At 45.0% G+C, this 19,328-nt stretch overlaps 1 protein-coding gene across 1 annotated transcript in view; it reads left to right on the top strand.

Annotated features, from left to right (window-relative positions):
- Positions 1 to 19,328, top strand: part of FHIP1A (FHF complex subunit HOOK interacting protein 1A) — a gene marked incomplete at both ends in the record, with an annotated part of 93,960 nt that overhangs the window by 31,689 nt on the left and 42,943 nt on the right. Inside the window, one exon of the mRNA XM_080697012.1 lies at positions 918 to 1,004. Coding sequence (XP_080553138.1) covers positions 918 to 1,004 — 87 coding nt within the window. The remainder of the gene's footprint in view (positions 1 to 917; positions 1,005 to 19,328) is intronic.

Raw genomic sequence — 19,328 nt, forward strand, 5'->3', positions numbered from 1 at the left:
ACCTATTTTATATTTTATTTGGAAACAGGGTCTCACTAAATTGCTGAAAGCCTCACTAAGCTGCTAAGGCTGGCTTCTAACCTGCACAGTCCTCCTGTCTCAGCCTCCCAAGTACTGGGTTTATAAAAATATTTTCTAAATCTCTTTCTCTCTAGTATAAATATCTCTAAGAACAAAATCTTCAAAATGAGGGAATTCTTTCTGCTAGAAAAATAAGTATATCTGTTTATCCAGTGTGATAGTTACACTCTTTTTAAACTAGCTATTAGTTGGGGGGGGATAATACTTTCCAGTTTGTTAATTTTTTTTTGGCAGGTCTGGGGATGGAACCCAGGGGCATTTGACCTCTGAGGTACACCTCCTGCCCTATTTTTTATTCTTTATTTTGAATACCGGGTCTCACTGAGTTGCAGAGGGCCTCACTAAGTAGTTGAGGCTGTTCGCGAACTGCGATCCTCCGGTCTCAGTCTCCCAAATGCTGGGATTACAAGTGTGCGCCACCATGCCCGGCCCAGTTTGTTAATTTTAATTTATGGATCCTTATACATATTCTGTCCATTCTCTTTTATTTTTTTCAAATAGACTCTTTAAAATTACTGGGTTCCCCCCATACACATTTCAAAATCCAACTTTAAGCTGTTTATATTGGAATAACCCATTTGAAACAGTCAAACAATGTGAGGTCTGAGTGATTTATTTTAAATACTTCTATCAGTGCATTATAGTCTCACATCACAATGCAGTTCCTAGTCATAGTGACATACACGCACGCAGAACTTGGTGCAAAAGAATCGTTAGCACTAGATAAAGGGCCGGAATTTGGATTTCCTTTTTTTAAATTCAGGATGCATACAGAAATGCTTTAGGAGATCTGAAGATTGAACTGTCTTTCTCATGACTGCTTGTTTCTGTCCTAGGTGGCTCACCCCCTGATTCGCAGTCAGCTCGTCAATTACATTTACAATGGGTTCTTGGTACCAGTCTTGGCTCCTGCTCTTCATAAGGTCAGTGACTGGCTAATGTAATTTTCTGTCTCTTTAGAGTAAACCGATGGGAACCAAAGAAGGTAAACGCAGTGTAATTGACTTGATGGTAGCTTTAACCTTATTTGCTTTCTCATCTCATCTGTACTTCTTAAAAATAGCCCTGGTGTCAGGGCTGTTAGGCTGTGCTTGGGTAGTAGAATGGGCCTTGTGAGCGTCAGCAGCATAGTCTAGAGGCGGTTGGCCGGGTGTCTCCGATGCTTGTCCCTGCTTGGTTTTGTGGGTACTGGCTCGTGGAACTCCCTGTAGGCTGTCCTCTGAGGCCAAGCCTGTCACAGAGAATGCAAGGTCTGCGGTGGCCATGGAGAGGGCCAGTATTAGCACAGGTGCCGTGGATTTGCCACCTCCTTAACGGAGCATAATTTTCTATGATATCAATTCTGTGACAACAAAAATTAAACTGAAGCCAAGGTAAGGTCCCATCAGAGGTTGGCTGTCTCATTAGCACCACTCTGAATTCCTTATGACTCTCAATTTATGTAATAAATCAACTGATATCTTTTCTATTGTGAGCTGTTACAAGATACCCACGGCCCTAGAATTCTAATTTGGAGGAGTTATTTCTTAAGTAAGTGAAAAAAAAAAACTGGTACAGTATTTAGATTGTAGGATTTTTTTATTAAGTTTTTGGGATAGCCATCTCTGGCAGGGAGAGAAGCAAGGAGCCAGCCATGTTGTTTGGGTGGAATGTGCATCTTTCTACATGCTGGAGTTCTCTTTTTATGGGATTTTATTTTATAGAATCTAATAATACCTGATTACTGCAACTCCGAGGCCTTTCTGTACATGCTGAGGGGTTTCTGGTTTACGGTGGCAGGTCTTGACGGAAGAGGATCCTAGTGGCCGTGCTTCCAAAACAGATGGGTGCTCGATCTGACTATGATTTTTGTTTTGCTTCAAGGTTCAGGAAGTAATCTTGGATGTAGTCTGCACATCAAATACTAGATTTCCAGGTTATTTTAGTGGTTTATGGTCATAAGGGGCCAAGTCTGTGAAATTAGATTTGTCCTGGATAATACAGGGCATAGTTCTGGGCATACAAGCCTTGAGTCTGTTTCTAGGCTGCTGTCTGTTACTCAGGGCTATTGTTTGGGGCATGGAGTTGGCACTGAAGCTCACTAAACCTCTCCAGGGAAGACTTTCCACTTCAGAGGAACACAGCAGTACTCTTGAAATTCTTTGGCAATAATTATCTGTCAATTCTCTCACATATTCAGATTTTCTTTCTCGTTTATTCCATCTTTTTTCTCATTGACCTGTTGACATAGGTAATTTCATTGATGGAAAACTATTATTATAATAGTGACAATTATAATTACTATCTGTTCAGGATATTTTATGGTATAATTCACATACTTGAATGTTCCAAAAAATAATTTTACATATTAATGCTTTAATACATTGCATAATGTTTACATTAGGTTAAACATGTTTCTCAAAGTTTTATTTTATCTTTTTTTTTTTTTTTTGGTGGTGGTACTGGGGTTCCTGGAAACTCTTCTACCTCTGGGCTACACTCCCAGACCTATTTTTTATATTTTTAAATTTGGAAACAGGGTCTCCTAGGCTTCGAACCTGCGCGATCCTCCTGTCTCCGCCTCCCAGGCACGGGGATTACAAGTGTGCGCCACCACGCCCGGCAGAAAATTTATTGTTTTTTAATAGTGAAATCTTTTCAAAATCCTTTCTTCTGGTGTTTCAAAGTGTACGGTTCCTTGTGCTCATCTGCGGTCCCGTTGCCGTGCAATAGCATACCAGAACTTCTCGCTCCTGTCTGATTATAACTTAGCACAGCAGCCTTCTGTTCACGACTGAGGCGAGCTCTGCCACACAGAGCTGTGATGAGACCCTCACTGCCTTCACTGTCACAGCGCTCGCCACTGTAGGAGCACCACTGTGCACCACAGAGGAGCACCATCTGACGCCAGCCTCTAGAGTACCTGCTTCCTGGGGGAGGGTCCCTGTGTGCTATCTCCAGAGTGCTGGCATTCGGCATCTTCTCAGGCAGTGTTCTATAAGAGATGAATAGCTAACTAGCATCTTAGATAGCACTTTACATATTATCTGATATTATTCTCAATTATACCCCCTTTATTAAAATAGAAGATTTTTTTTTTTTTTTTTTTTTTTTGGTGGTACTGGGAATGGAACCCTTCTACCTCTGGGCTACACTCCCAGATCTTTTTTATATTTTATTTGGAAACAGTGTCTCTTAAGCCAGCAAGGCTGGCTTCGAACCTGACCAGTCCTCCTGTCTCAGCCTCCCAAGTGTGGGGATTACAAGCGTGCGCCACCACGCCTGGCGCAAAATAGGAGATTTTTAAAGCCATAAAGCTAATGCATGTTTGTCGGAAGAAAAAAAAAAAAACAAACTAGAGTCAATATTGAACATAGAAAATGAAAAGTTACTATATTGGATTTGAATTTGTAACTCCCTAATTAAGATTCCTTAACTTTCATCCTTTGCAGACAATTGCTCCCAGGGTTATTAAGCAACTAGGGAGAACAAAGACTGATTTTTTTTCTTTCATAATTAATTTTTCTCCCTGTTCTCCATCCTTTTGTTTGTGTTTTTACCATTTAGAATTAGAAGAGTGGGAGGGAGTGGGCAGTGGAGGGGAGCCCCCCCTTGGCTCCTAAGCGGTTGGCGAGGGAGAGGAAGCTTCCATGAATGGCAGGGCAGGGCAGAGGCAGGTGAGCAGGGAGCCAGAGACTGGGTGTCACTGGAAGAGTTCCCAGTGGCAGCCAGGAGCTGCACCTTCTCTCTGGACGTGCAGAGAATACCTAGAAGCCTGGGCTCGGGTCTTAGGTAGGGGCTCTGTCTATATTTTTTTGTACTCTGGGTCTACTGCCCTGAGTGATGAGCACAAAGAGATAGCCTCTTTGTGCACTATCTCAGCCCCTAATTTGTGCAAACATTTTAGTTACCTGCCATCAGTGTAGGCAGTTTACAGAGGTGAACTGATTCTCTCTGTCTCATAAATAATGTAAATAAATTCACCTTTTAAAATTTTCCCACATCACAGTCATTTCCCCCACACACCTTTTCCGCTGCGTTTCTTAGCCAGAGATGGAGTCATGACAGAACACGGGTGGCGGGCGGCGGGGAGCGGGCTGCTCGCTGAGCGCAGACCCTTCTCACTGTCCCTCTGCTGGCTCTGCCCCCGTGTGTACACCCCTGCTCCCCAAACCCTTCATCCAGCACGTGGGATGGCCAGCTGCTCTTCTGTGTTAATACAGAGGTTTACTCCCCCACCCCCCCTCGAAGGGCTGCATAGTTTTCTGTAGTGTTGATATTCAGGTCCACAATTCCTCATCTATAACCTGAACTTCAAAAAGCTCTGAAAACTAACATTTGCTCAATTCATTTGGTGTCTAGCCCTACTGGAACCATCTTGAGGACATTTACTTTCATTTGCTTGTTTTATTACTTGCATGTTTTGTGGAAGAAATAGTAATATTTTGATGATAGGGTACTGCCCCAGACCCTCTAATTTGATATAATCTAATATTATACAAAATATGGCAGATTGCATCTATTACTTAAAGATTGGAATTTCAAAATAGATATACATGTTTTCCAGGACTTTTAAAAGGTTTGGAAGCCTATTTTGTACATTAAGGAAAGGGTAAATTTTTACAGACGGTTTGAAGTCATATTTTGTAAAAATGACATTAAAGAAAATGATGGGTAGGGCATAATTGTGCATGCCTATAATCCCAGTACATGGGAGGCTAAGACAAGAGGATTGTAGGTTTGAGACCAGCCTCAGCAATTTAGCAAGACCCTATTTCAAAACAAAATATTAAAAAGGCTGGTCAAGAGTGATGACACACATGTATAATCCCAGTACTTGGGAGATGGAGACAGGAGAAATTAGAGGTCAAAGACCATTTGCAGTAGCTTAGTGAGACCCTGTCTAAAATAAAAAAAGGCTAGAGATGTAGCTGAAAGGCAGAGCACTACTGGGTTCAATACCTTGTATAACACACACACACACACACACACAGACACACACACACACACCATATTAATATAGGCAATAAGGACTTAGATCTAGGCATGAATATGCATATAACTGTACAGAATTGGTTATTTTTTTCTTCAGATTGATAGGATAGCCCTTATCCAATAAGGGCTACTTTGTTTTTGTCGGTATGTTTAATTTGTCAAAGCTAATATTTCAAAGCTATTTATTGATATAGCTGTATTAGCCTGGGTTCTTAGAGAAGCAGACACTCTGAATTGATGTTCAAAGATTTTCTCTCAGGTGTGAGAGAAAACAGGGAGCAAGATGGGAAGGCCACGAGAACTATCAGACCATAAAACCAGTCTGACTCCAAGTGGAGGAGCGAGCGCGAGTGTGCCAGACTTCTGTGCAGTTTTCAAAGGCTGTCAGAGGGGCTCGGTGGTTGGAGGCTGGAGAGGTGATCCCCACTGTTTTCCTGGTTGAAGACATGAAAAAGATGGACACGTGTATGTCTCTTAATTCACTGATCTCCTGCCTCATGTGCAGCACGTTCAGGAGTTCAAGTGGACCATAATGCAAAAGGGGTCACTTGGTCAAGTTTAGCTTGACAAAGAGCTTTTCATATCAATCATGATGATTACGCTGCAGTCATAAGCCAGGCCACAGTCTTAGGGGCTGAAGTCACAAATGTTCATTATTTCTTGTTTCTGTTGCACATACGTCTTGGGTTTGAGGTCAATCATTTGTAGGTCGTCTCTCTCCAGGTATCCAGGGATCCAGGTTGGTAAAGCCTTTACCATCTGGAACCATATCATCCATTATCATGTCAGAGGAGAACATAGAGGATGGCCCAGTTGCTCTTTTTTTTTTTTTTTGGTGGTACTGGGGGGGTGGAACCCAGAGGCTTTCTGGCATTCTACCTCTGGGCTATACTCTCAGACCCATTTTATATTTTATTTGGAAACAGGGTCTCACTAAGTTTCTGAGAGCCTCACTTAGTAGCTGAAGCTGGCTTTGAACCTGCGCGATCGTCCTGTCTCAGCCTCCCAAGCGCGGGGATTACAAGTGTGCACCACCATGCCCAGATGTGGCTCTTGAAACTTTTTTCTGGAGGTGACACTTGACTTTTTTGTTCACTTTTCATTGTCTAAAGCAAAGCAAATAACTAGACCACATCTAACCTCAGAGGGAAGTGTGACTCTCCCATATCTGCAGAAGTCATCTAGAATGTGATTATCAGTCCTAATGACTGTGACATATTTTGTCACTCAGAGCCCCAGGAGGAACAGGTGGCACTCAAATTGGGTAGTGAAGGGAGCTCAGTGAGTACACTAGTTAGTTATGGGAGTTTGGTGTCTTAATGATTTATTGGTATGTAATAAATTATTCCCAAACTTACTGAATGAAAACAGCCATTGATTATTAGTATACATCACAAGTCTTTGGCTCAGAAATTCAGACAGGTCACAATGGGGACAGCTCAAAGACAAGACAGCTCATCTCTGCTCTGTGATGCTGGGCTGGCTGGACCTATCTCTTTCCTTCCTGCCCTCCTCTATACAGAGCTTGTTTGGGCTTCCTTCCAGCATGGAAGACTCAACCAGTTGAGCTTCCTGTGATAACTAAAGTCCAAAGGCTCTGAGAGTGAGTGGTAGAAGCTGCCAGTCCCCTAAGTCTTGGCTTTGGAACCTGGAACCGTGTTACTTTTGCCATATTTTATTGTTCAAGTAGCACCAAGCCCACTAACTTGCAAGGGGAAAGGACATAGAACTGACCTTTTGATGATAAAAGTGTTAAAGAATTCGTAGTCATGTTTGGGGCAGATTTACCATGGTTACCACACCCAGATCTGAATGTTTATAATAAGAGATCAGAGAGAGCTGTAAAAATAAGGGCCACCCAGTAGGAGCCACGAACTTCAGTTATGGGTCACAAGCATCCTGAGGCAGCCGACCCCTCAGAGAGAGAGAGGGGTACTTTCAATTTGAATGTGTAGTGAAGAAATATCTAAAGCATAGGAGCCATCACTCACCCCGGCTTGCCATTAGATGGATTCCTGCCAAGGCCGGGTGTGGAGTGGGACTGCATTCATCTGAGTCAGAAGGTCCCGGTGTTAGTCCTGACTCTTGTATTTACTGCTGTGGGACCCTCTCCGAGTCTCAGTTTCCTCAGCTGTACAATGAGACTAGTAACACTCTTCTTCCCTCCTTAGAAAGTATAAGAGGAAACAGAAAACATGAGCACATTCTGAAATACACTGTGTTATCACAGACAGGAATCACCACAGCTATTCCAGGACAGGCTCTGCCATCTCCTATGCTGTAAAAGGATGATATGATTTGTTCAGAGTGCATTTGGTGAATGCGTGCCAGGTACGAGGCCCTGCACCAGACTCCATGGGGAAATGAAAGTGTCTGTGAACCCCTCTGTGGCCCTGGGCATTGTAATTGGGTATCCAGGAGACTGGCATGTTAAACTTAATGCAAGGACTAAAATATGTACTGTGACAGAAAGCAGCCGGGCGGGCGGGAGGGGTTTGGGGCGACACAGAAGGGCCAGGGGTGAGGGGAGAGCTGTGTCCTGCACACCCTTGAAGCTGAGCAGGTGGGGAGGGCACTGAGTTGAGTGCAGGCAGGAGCCAGGCGCGGAGCCTCCCCGTCCTGTGCCAGGCGGTGGGGAGACGTGAAGCCTGGAGGAGATGCTAGCCTGATGATTCCTCAGGCAGGGAATATATTTATATCCATCCTAAGCACTGAAGAGGAGTTGGGTGATAAGGGGCTCGGGGACAACCTGGTGGTGGCATACTAAGGCAGAAGCGTGGACTGGCATGCTGTGAGGTCCAGTGGGGACAGACAGAACAGAGAGGAGGGGTTCAGAGCAGGGGAGGGATGGGAGGGAGGGGATGGGGAAGACAGGGATACAGGGCCTAAAGGTCAGAAGATGGGCCTACCCACCCACCAGCCATAAAACTCTCCAGCCCACCCCGAGAGGTGGCAGCTTCAGCCTCCTCAGCTCATCACATGCACCTGAACAAATGCTGGAATTTTGAAGAATTGCCTTAAGCAAACCAAGCAAACCTCCTGGACCTGAGTTGCCCTTCTCCATTTTGACCCCGCACTCTGACCTCTCTTAGCCTTCCTTTCGAGTCTCTCCTGCACCAGCTTCTTTCTCCTTTCCCTAAATGTGGGCATGTGCCTGGGATTGGTCCTCTGCTGAGCGCCCCACTTGATCACCACCAGCTTTGCACACTGACCTGAAAGCCCGCCGGGCCTGAGTGTTCAGCCCCTGGGTGGAGCTCTTGCCTGAATGACCTGTTATTCCCTTAATGCAGAATAACAAAGCCAAACATATACCATTTCCTCCAGGCCAGCTTAGCTCATCTTCTACACTCCTTCTTTTTGTGAATGATGTCATCTTTTCCTAGTTGCTTGGCCTGGAAGCCTTGATTATTCTCTAGTCTTTTCTCTTATTCTCCCCAATATAGTGCTAGCCTTTTCCTCATTGTCTTTAGTCTGCCCCCCATCACCTCCCCCAAACAACGCCACTCGAGGCATTCGTCTCCACAGCCTTAACCAGGGTTAGATTTTGCACCAGCTTCTCTCATCAGGCTGCCCTATGCACAACTCCTGGATTCACTTTTCTGAACACATCTTTAAATACATTGCCCTTTCTCTAGAACCTTGAATGGCTCTGCCTCCCTTGGTTTCCGCCGTCTGACTGTGTGCCACAGCCCTGCCCTTACGCCATCCTCTTTCCTGACTCCAGGCCACGCAGCCTGTATCTTTGCTCGGAACGTTCTCACCTTCATCCTTGGCGGTCAGGTTTTACTCTTTCCTCAAGCTGAAGCCCCACACCCTGCTGCTGCTGTTCCCGACTTTGGAGGTTCTAGGCTTCTCCTTTTTCTTATATTTTATAGCTGTCAGTATCTGTATCATTCATTCAGCCTGAAACATGCATGCCTTTCTAACATGAGCTGTATTATGTATTCAACATTGCTTCCCCTCTCTGTGCTGAAAACCCTGGAAGAACCCAGATCTGTGGTTCCCAAGCAAGTGTGTCAAGGAGCCCTGGGGCTTCCCAGCAAACTCAGAGCTCATTTCAGTTTAGGAGGGAAATGCAGTGACATCTGTTGGACACTGTATGAATTACTAGCTCAAAATGGCCTGTAGTTTCAGCAATAAATCATATGCCAAACCTTTGCCAAACCTTTGCAAAGGTGAATTTTGGGTGGGCCCTGTACTTAAAAGCAAGCATCACATGAAGATCCGTGTGGAACTGGATGTGAGGTTTGCAGGTTCCAGGATGATTGCCTGGCTTTCAGTGTGCAGCAGGTTCAGTTGTTAGGACTTTACGCAGTAAGTTATTGGGAACTAAATACTTAATCAATGGGATGTTCGACTGGATTTATTTTTTTATTTTTTGGCTTAGAGATGCTATGAACAGTCATTGACATTCTGGAGGTGCCATGGAAATACTGATCTGAGAAAGTTTAGAACCTCGAGTCTATGTTCAGTGTGTTTCTCTAATGCCCCTAGAGTAGGGTTTGACAAACCACAATCCTGTAGCCTGTTTTTGCAGGCCCTGAGAATTAAAAATGATTTTCACATCTATCAATGGATGAATGAGTAAAGAAAATGTGGTATGTACATACAGTGGGATATTATTCATCCTTTAAAAAGAGGGAAATTCTCACACATGGTACAATATGAGTGAACCTTGAGGAAATATTATTAGATGAGGCCTAATTAGGCCAGTCACAGAAGGGCAAGTACCACATGGTTCCACTTGTATAAAGTACATAGTCAAATTCATACAGACAGAAAGTATAAGGTGTTTGTCAGGGGCAAGAGGATGGGGAGCATGGAGAATTGTTGTTTAATGGGTACAAAGTTTCAGGTTTGCAGGAAGAGAAAAGTTCTGGAGATTGATTGTGCAACAGTGTGAATGTACTTAAAGAACTATACGTTTAAAATAGGACAATACATGTCACGCTATGTGTATTTTTCCAGGATTTTAGAAAAGTAATAGTTTTACATATTTAAGAGCTTTTTATTTTATTTTATTTTATTTTATTTTTTTCTTTTTTTGGTGGTACTGGGGTTCCTGGAAGCCCTTCTACCTCTGGGCTACACTCCCAGACCTATTTTTACATTTTCATTTTGGAAACAGGGTCTCCTAAGCCAGCGCGCGTGGCTGGTTTCGAACCTGCGCGATCCTCCTGTCTCTGCCTCCCAAGCGTGGGGATTACAAGCGTGCGCCACCACGCCCGGCAAGCTTTTTAAATGAATATACATCAGAGACTCTATATCTCTCTAAGCCTGAAATATTTGCTCTTAGTTTTTTTTTTTTTTTTTCAGTACTGGGGATGGGACCTAGGGGCATTCTATCTCTGAGCTACACTCCCAGCCAGCCCTATTTTTATCCTTTATTTTGAAACAGGGTCTCACTAAGTAGCAAAGGCTGGCCACAAACCTGGGATCCTCCTGTCTCTGTCTCTCAAGTACTGGGATTACAAATATGCACCACCACATCCGGCCTCTCTGGATCTTGACAGAAAATGTTTGCCAACTTCTGCTCTAGAGGGTAGCATAGTGTCCTTTATAGTTTTGGTGACCAGGAATGTTTGAAGATGATAATAGTGGAAAGAAGTCTCCAGATCCAAGGAGACAGCCTAGTGAAGGGCTGTCACGTTTTTTCCTCTCCTTTTCTCTCCTATTCTCTCTCTTTCTCCTGCTTGCTCACTCGCTGTGATCGAGCTGAAGAGCAGCAGATAAAACCAAGCCCTGGCCGGCTGGCTCTCGGTGGCTTGGAAGACTCTCTGTCCAGGCATGTTATTAGGGTCCTGGGCTGGCAGGAGACCAGCAGAGGTTGGCAGTAGCAGCCAAAGGTGGCTTCAGTACTTGTCCTGGCTCTCACAGAATTAGGAAGAGGACTGGCAGGCTGTTTGGTGGCAAAGAGTTGTCTTAGTAGCTAGCACCCGTAGTCTTAGTAGCTCAGCCATAGTCTTCCCTTCAAGTGTTGTGTATGAGGGTGGCCTTCCATTCTGTGTGTTGTTTCAGATTCTTAGATGCTGTTAGGAAGTGGGGGCAGAAGTTTAGGATTATCTCTGGTGGATGGAGGTAGAGATGCTGAGTGGGTGTGTCGAAGTAAGAGGTGGACAGAGGTAAAGTAATTACACAGCCCTTTTCAGCAGGCAGCTCACAGGCATTAGCAGTGAGAACTGTGACCTCAAAGAACGCCTGTACCTTTGGTTTTGCAAAGAGCAGCCAACCGTGGTTTATGCAGCAAATTATTCCACACAAGTGTGCTTGGAAAAACAGAAGCAAAAAATCTACCAGAAAAACCAATTTCTCCCCATCTCCTGTGTGTTAAGACCATGCTTAAACAATATACAGCAGTAGAATAATTTCAGACTTTTCCTTAAAGGCTTATGTGTTGGGTTCATGTAAGCCGCTGCGGAGCCCATTTGTTTTACAATCTTGTCTTCCAAACACACACATACATATTCATGATCTGCATCCTGCAAGCTCAATAATTCATGGCTTATTGACTTAAGTTGATGGATGGAAGTTTTTTGGGGGCTTGAAAAGAACAGACAGAAATTTTGAGAGTCTGGGAATAGCTACACTGTGAGTTGCCAACTTAATTATTAGTGTGTAAGTAGGTGGGGCGGGCTGGGACTCCCCTAAAGCCCCATTTGGCTGCCACAGGCTAGGCGTGTTTTGGACTTTTATAACCAGCGAAAGTCGTGGCTGAAGATTTTTAAGACCAATTAAGTACCATCATCAAATTATTATCACCATTATAATAAAATATTAATGGGCTATAATTGGGTGCTGAGTTGACAGAAGGGCTGCTCTGGTTCCCGTGACTCAGCGAGGAGTGGACAGAATGGCTGGCCACTTGACCAGCACTCAGCTCCATTTCTCCCCTCCATCCTTCCTCACGTACCTCCAGTCTGCGAGATGGGGGAGAGGGCTCCGGAGCAGGAGGAGGGCAGAGCTGAGTGCACCTCAGCCATGTCCTGCTCATATTGTGTCGTGGTCCCTGTCCAGTGCTGAGAATCCAGCTGTGACCGAAGGGGCTGTCATTAGGGATACATGCTCAGCTCTGGGGGGAGTGGCAGGTTCTCAACAATGGCTCTGTCTTCTCAGTTACTTTGGACTTAAAGGGAAGAGTCCCATGATAGCGAGTGGCCAAATGTAACAATCACTGTAGTTGGCCAGTAACTGCAGCCGAATGAGGTCATAAGAAGGCCCGGTCCTGTTGTGGGCCAGCAGCTACAGAGCAAGGAGCAGCAGTAACACAGAAGAAATCGTATTAAGCAAGCCAGCTCTAGACAGACTAACAATTGTCCAGTGAGAGCCAGCTATTAAATAGACATAGGAGATTTTAGCGACAAGCATAAGAGGTTTGACTTGGAAAAACATGATTTATTAATTGAAAACTAGAAATATGTATCATCTAACATATTCATTTAGTGTATTTAGTTAACACAATTTTGGGAAACAGTCTAGCATACTGTGACAGTTAAGATTTATTACAACTTATTGCATCCAACAGATTTGGACTGTTTTTGTTTTTACTGTTATTGTTATATACTTGTTGGAAAATCATAGCTTTAGACGACTTAACAGCACTTTCATTGATCTGTAATTTATGTCAAGGAAGTAGAGAACTATAGATATTAAAGTAGTAGTAGGAGCAATAATTCAAGTCGGTAGAACCCAATGATCTGAATCTTTTCCTGGGCTCATCTCAAGCTTCCTCCCACTGCCCTCTCCACTTTCCTGGCTTCTCATTTCCTGCCTCTGCAGCCGTCCTGGGCCATCTGCTGAGCCCGCAGTGTGAATCAGCTGAGTGCCTGTGCTGTGCCTTCCTTCCACTCGAGAGGCCCTTTTCCCGTGAGATGCTCCTCCTCCCGCATACAGACCTCATGCCACCTCCTTCTGACACTCTCCTGTGCAGGGGCTGTCACTCATCACTTCCACAGAGTTTGTCTGGTGCTACCTGTATTACGTTTAATGGTTGCCTCGTATGATCATTATGCCTTACCTCTCCTGCCGGGTGGTAAGCACCTTGAGAGTAGGGACCTTATTTAATTAATTAATTTATTTATCTGTAAATCTATTCATTGAATTAACATTACAGGTGCATATCTAGTACATTGGTATGTACACAGTGGGTATTATGATGTACCTTGAATTAAACAAGTGAACTGTGAACATAGATATGGTGACTAGGTAGAGGTGTGTGTGTCCATGGGTCTCTATCAAGGTTGATGAACTGGTGTCTGGCTGATGGCTGGCACTCTGGGAGACATGTACTGGGGGGAAAGTGAGGGCGTTTAGGATCAGCTAAGGATGAGAGATGGCTGTTGCTGGAAGGGAGACAACTCTTAGTTGTTGTGGAAGTCCAAAAGGGAGCTAGATTTGAGATAGATATTGTGGGAAAGTGTAAAGGACAATGAGATATTTTATAGAAAGATTCAGAGAGACCATGAACAAAAAATATTCCTTGAAGAATCAGTGGTGGCTCTAGGAATCATGTTTGAAGTGTGCCCTCCACACGCAGAATTGGAATTTTATGAGGTAGTTAAACTATACTGTTTGGGGCTTGAGTTGCCTCTGAAATATCAAGTTAAAAATAATTGGCAATATTTCACTGCTGTGGATGTTTGTCAAGACATCAATCTGAATAAGCCTGTGTGAGACTCTTCCTCTAATACAACTGCAGGCTGAGCATTTCTGATCTGAAAATCCAAGCGCTGTGAGATCTAAAGCTGCATTTCAGATAAGTGACACTCAACACGTAGCAGATTCAACTGTCTGCTTCCTTTCTGTGAAAATAGCATTTTGTTCGTGAGAATTCAGGAGTTCAGAGCTTTGAAATCCATTAGATTTCAGTTGCCTAAGGGAGCTGCGTGTGCAGCAAAGTTGAGAGTGTCTCGTTTGTCTGTGTCCTTATTGCTGGCCCACTGCTTGGTACCTACTAGTTTCTCTGAGTGTATTTCAGTAAATGAATTAATAACTTCTCAGTTTTTAAAAACATCATAGACTGTGTGGATTTCATGAAACCCATCCTTTTAAAGTTCTTGCCAAGTCTAAATGGAGAGATTAAGTTGGAGACCGAAACATAGTATGTTGTGTAGACGTGTAGAATTTTAGTACTGGACATAATTGCAGAGATTACCTAATCCCCGCGTCTCGTCTTTCAGGAAAAGGCACTGAGGACCAGAGACGTTCTCAACTGCTGGTGCCTGCTCACAGGCAATGCCTGACCCGCCTGCACCAAGCCTGATCTCCAGATCGGCCTTCAATCCTGCCTCTTTCCAATGGCCCTTCTGCTCTAAGGCCTAGGTTCATGATTCCTTCCATGGCCTCAGTTTAACCCTTGAGCTCCCAAAGCAGAATATAGAAGAGATCCTCCTTGTGCTTCTGTTATTGTAAGCGAGAAAAACTTCTCAAAGAGCAAATCCCCTTTCTCTGGAAGTTCCTGCGCAGTGCTGCTTGGGTGTGCCAATATTAATTTTTTAATCTCCTTTCCTCCTGATAAGACTGCTCCAAAAGGAGAGCTTGCACCATCTAGTGGATCTAAGAAGAGGCTCTCAGGGTGAATTTGTTGGTGGCCCTCCTGTTAAAAAAAAAAAAAATAGAACAATATTTTACCTAATGACTCTGCTCATTCTCCCATGGAAACCTTGTGCCACAAGACGTTGGCAACCCTGAGGAAAGATGGAGCCACTTGGTACCTCAGGGCACTGAAGAGGCGTGCACTGTGTTGCTGCCTCCTCCATGGCAGGAGGGTATGGCAGCGGGTAAATACACAGCCAGCCCCATTTATTTTTTTTTCAGCCAGTGCTTGGTGTTTGGATTCCTTTACTCATTAATTCAAAAAATTAGCTCTTCTGTAATGGGTTTCCCCATTATAGTTGGGAACCAGTCAAATCCTATTATCCCTGGGAATTCCTCTAGTGCTCATTTGGACAATTAACTTATTTAAAAAATGTACAGTATTCTACTACCCAATTGGATAAATGAAGTTTTTGGAAGCTTCCAAATTGCTCCTTTGTTTTCCTTCAATAGAGATATTAAGTCTTTTCACAAGCTCTGGAGAATCTTTGTCTCGAGTGGCAGGTGGCAGAAGACGGTGCCTGTCACGTGGTAACTTGGTGGCTGAATGGGCAGTACAGGGCGAGGGACCTCAGCACTGACTCACCCTGTGATCTCACACGCTCGTTAACCTCTTGCACCCAGGTTTCTTTGAAAAGAGCTCTTAGTTATCTTTCTATTTACAAAGTACCACTGAGCAAAAAATCAGGTTTTAAAAACACACTTGTCAAGTCATCAGCAAAAGATCTCACTGGCACTTAGTATCTGTTTGTGTAGATGTGCGTGATGGTCAGAAGGGCCAGGCAGCTTTGCCGGCCACACTTGGGTACGTGTCAGTATCAACGGGGATGCCTGCCCCTGGCCCTGGGGATTCTATTTAACTGGCTCAGGATGATTCATGAGCATAGGTATTTTAACATGGAAGCAGGGTTGATAACCTTTGCTATATGCTATCCTTAATGGTGTCTTATAGAGCACAAGTTTGTCAGTGTTGTGTGTTTATTTTATGACTTTTAAGTTATTTCAGCATTGGGGGTTTCTCTTTGCTAGCCAGTAGTCTCCCGGGGGCGAGCGAGCAGGGATTGGACTGTGTGCTCTGACTGCGGGGATGAGTTTCCCACCCTGTCTCACCGACTCTGTCTTTCCATCACTCAGAGGCGCGGCAGGGCTGAGTCCAGGTGTGTGTCTCAGGTCTGATGACTGTTCCAGGGGCACAGGGGCCAGAGGGTGGTGCCATTGTGAGGGGCAGCTTTGTGCGTGATTACACTGGTCCTCATCTGGCTGATTCCACATAGCTGGCCCTTGTCCCAGTGACAGTAGGAACGTGGGCATCTCACAAAAAGCACTTTTTTCTTTTGTTGGTGTAATAATGGGTTTGGCCTCTTTCCGTGGTTTCCAGGAGTTGGGGCCCAGTGAGTTCTTTGGAGAAGCTGTTTTCTGGAGTAAAGTCCTAATCTGTTCCTGGGGGCGGCTTTCTTCTGACATACAATGTAGCTGAATTTGGTTGGAGGAGGGATGGTGAGATGGGAGGGAGGGGGCCAATCCTCTAAAGCCCCATAACTTGAACACTCACAATAGAAAACAGTGTCTTTAGCTACGGGATGCAAATGATTGATTCAAATATTCATTTCCAGAGGACTTCTGTTTTCAGAGAACAAGGGACCAGAATGTCAGGAAATTGTTACAATTCTTGTCTTGGCATCTAGTCCTCAAAATAGCAGAAAGAACATGAACTTTGGTATTATGTAGACCTGAGTTTGAATCTGGTCTCTGCCATTTGTTTTGTGCTTTCAGCGCCAATTATTTATTCTCAGTTTTCCTGTATGCAGGATGAGAATCCTGATAACCGTCTCGAAGGCCCAAGGTGAATAAACTCAGATAATGGACATAAGGCGCCTCACCTGATGGTTGGCACAGAGCCAAGACTTTATAAGTAGTGCTGTTTTAGGAACTACCATTAATAGTAGAAGTCATTAATGATAATGGTAATAAACAATGTCTTTCTCTCTTCCTTTGGAAATGGCAGCTTCCTGGCTTGTGTGTCCAGTTGTCCTCCTGGTGGGGATGACCAGGGATGCTGACCGAGGCCAAGCCGTACCCAGAGCGCTCATGTCCACATGATCAACATATTGTCATTTGGTGCCTGATCACATATTAATCCCTTAAAATGTAGCCTCTCTTCAGAAGAATTAGTTTTAGCGATCGCTCAGCTTGTGTACATACTGCTGTTTAACTCAGAGGGGGCAGAATGCAGATTTTCATTTCAACACCATTGAAGAAGTGTTAGTGGAAGGCAGGGGAGGGGAGGGGGCACGGGGATGGCTTTGTGTGACGCTCACCTGGTGCCGTGGGTGGCTTTGGCTTTGCCCGTGTGGGAAAGCTTGGACCGTTGCAAAGCTGAGGATGGAAGAGGCCAGAGGGGGTGGCTAGAAGGCAGTGAGGCAACAGCCATCAATTTTGGCCGCTATGCTGGGCTCTCTGTTAGAAGATCATGGCTTATCCTGAGTTTTCCTGGCCTCCTGTCATTTGCCACCGTCTGGAGCACAGTGTCGTCTCATTGAAGCCTGGAGTACCAAGCAGTTATGTGAATCAGTGTCAACTGAGTTTGCATAGCTGGGGGAGGCACCTATACTGCAGTTTCAGAAAAGTCAGTATAGGCTCAGATCCTCTTCCCCATCTGAGTTCTGAAAAATTGATAAAACTGAAAAATGAGTCTGGAGAATTACCAAAATGTCATGTTTCTTACTAGTGAAATCAGTGCTACAGAATAGGGCTTATACTTGTTGTCAAGATTCCCTAATGTTGGGCCCCAAAATTAGAGTTGCCCACAACATCATAGGAGCTGTGGTGTGGAGGAGCAGAGAAGAATGTGTGCTTCCCACCAGAGGCCAAGCTTCCCGAGAAAGAGACAGGAAGGGGCTGACTCAAGCCCTGCTCGCCAGCGGGACAAGCCTTTCCTCCCCATGGGGAAGGATGGCTGCCGGAGCTCCTGCATGTGGGAGGAAACATAAGGATTGGAGACCTCATTTTTTTTCTCTGCCAGGTCTACAAAAATCCAACCTTTGTTGTTTCTAGCAAGTTTGGAAGTAGTAATTCATACTTAAACAAAAATAGGGGTGGTTTAAATGTCCCTCCTATACCAAAGAACCCATCATGGTGCCTGTTACTTGCAGAAGACAATCCAGGCTCCTTTTCTTGGCTTTGAAAACCTCACCTACCCACTCTGCACCCTTCCTGCTGCTCACCCGTACGTCCCCTCACCAGTACAGATCTGCAGTGAGACCAGTGCCCCCGTCCTCTGCACGAGCGTTCTTGGTTCTGTGTCCTGTGGGATTAGCCTTCCTGCTTCCTGTCCACCCATGGTGCCTTTGAAGTCCCAGTACAAGTCCCGTACAGGAAAGCCCCGTTCCTGAGCGCACCCTGATCTCTCGTTCTGAATTCCCACTGAGCTTTCCATGGGACCACAAGCTTAGCCCTGATGTCATCAGGTGAGCTTTGACAGCTCCTTGCTGTAAGCTCTTGAAGGACAGAAACTTCTAGTACTTCAGCTGCTCGTCTATTGCACATGTACACGCTGTTCAATAAATAGGTGACTGGTTAAATAAAGATCCCCAAAGAAGCGGTGAAGGGGAACATCCTTCCCACTTCATCAGAAGGAGCACTGTGTTGCTTATGCTGGAAAGGAAAACCACAAAGGCACAGGACTAACATTACCTGTTAGTTTCATGTCGCTGGTCTGGACTCAGAGAATACCCAAAGTTTAGTAGGTCACTTAGCTAACTCCATTCTCTTCCAGCTGAGAAATGAAGGCTTCCCGTTTGGAAAGCAGTGCTTGAAACCTGAGCCTGTGACTTGATGGTTGTGAGAGGGATAAGGCCACAAGACAGGTCCTCAGTCCTTTGGAATTAGATTAGCCAGAGAAGGTGGCGGTGGTGGCTTTATATTTGCATTAGCTCTTCGGGTAAATGTTCCAAAGTGCTTTTCCATGATCTTTCAGAGCCTCACTTCTTTTTTTTTTTTTTTTTGGTACTGGGGTTCCTAGAAGCCCTTCTACCTCTGGGCTACGCTCCCAGACCTATTTTTTTTATTTTTATTTGGAAACAGGGTCTCCTAAGCCAGCGTGGCTGGCTTCGAACCTGCGCGATCCTCCTGTCTCCGCCTCCCAAGCGCGGGGATTACAAGCGTGCGCCACCACGCCCGGCAGAGCCTCACTTCTTTATGTTTTCACCAAAGCCTGTGGAGGAACTTCTGGCCACCTCTCCTCGTTCGCTTCTGTGTGACACATGTGAACCTGTGGAGTACACGTGTGAGGCGCCAGGCTGGCTTTACCCCTGCGGCAGTCGAGACACCATAAGATCACCGACTGCCTGGGCTCACCAGAGGCTAGGGATCAGTCTCATATCCCGCCTCAGACGCCTTTGTCTTTCTTCACGTATTATCTATAGAGCCCAAAGAACTGTGGCTTGGAAAGGAAGCACACTCCACCTCTGATCAGCAGAAGGAGAGAACTTAACATGAATACTTTCCCCCCAGGGCAGCATGTTATGAACCACATGCTTGCTTGAGGAAGGGACAGCCCTGCTTGGCTTTGGTGAGCCCTGCGAGAGCACGCCGCCCTTTGCCAGCACAAGCTGGCTAGCTGGTCCTCAGGCCTGTGTTCCAGGGAGGTGCTCCCAACAGGCCCTGCCACTCTTTTGTTTTTG

Source organism: Muscardinus avellanarius (assembly GCF_963383645.1).
Source record: "Muscardinus avellanarius genome assembly, chromosome: 6".
NCBI lineage: Eukaryota > Metazoa > Chordata > Mammalia > Rodentia > Gliridae > Muscardinus > Muscardinus avellanarius.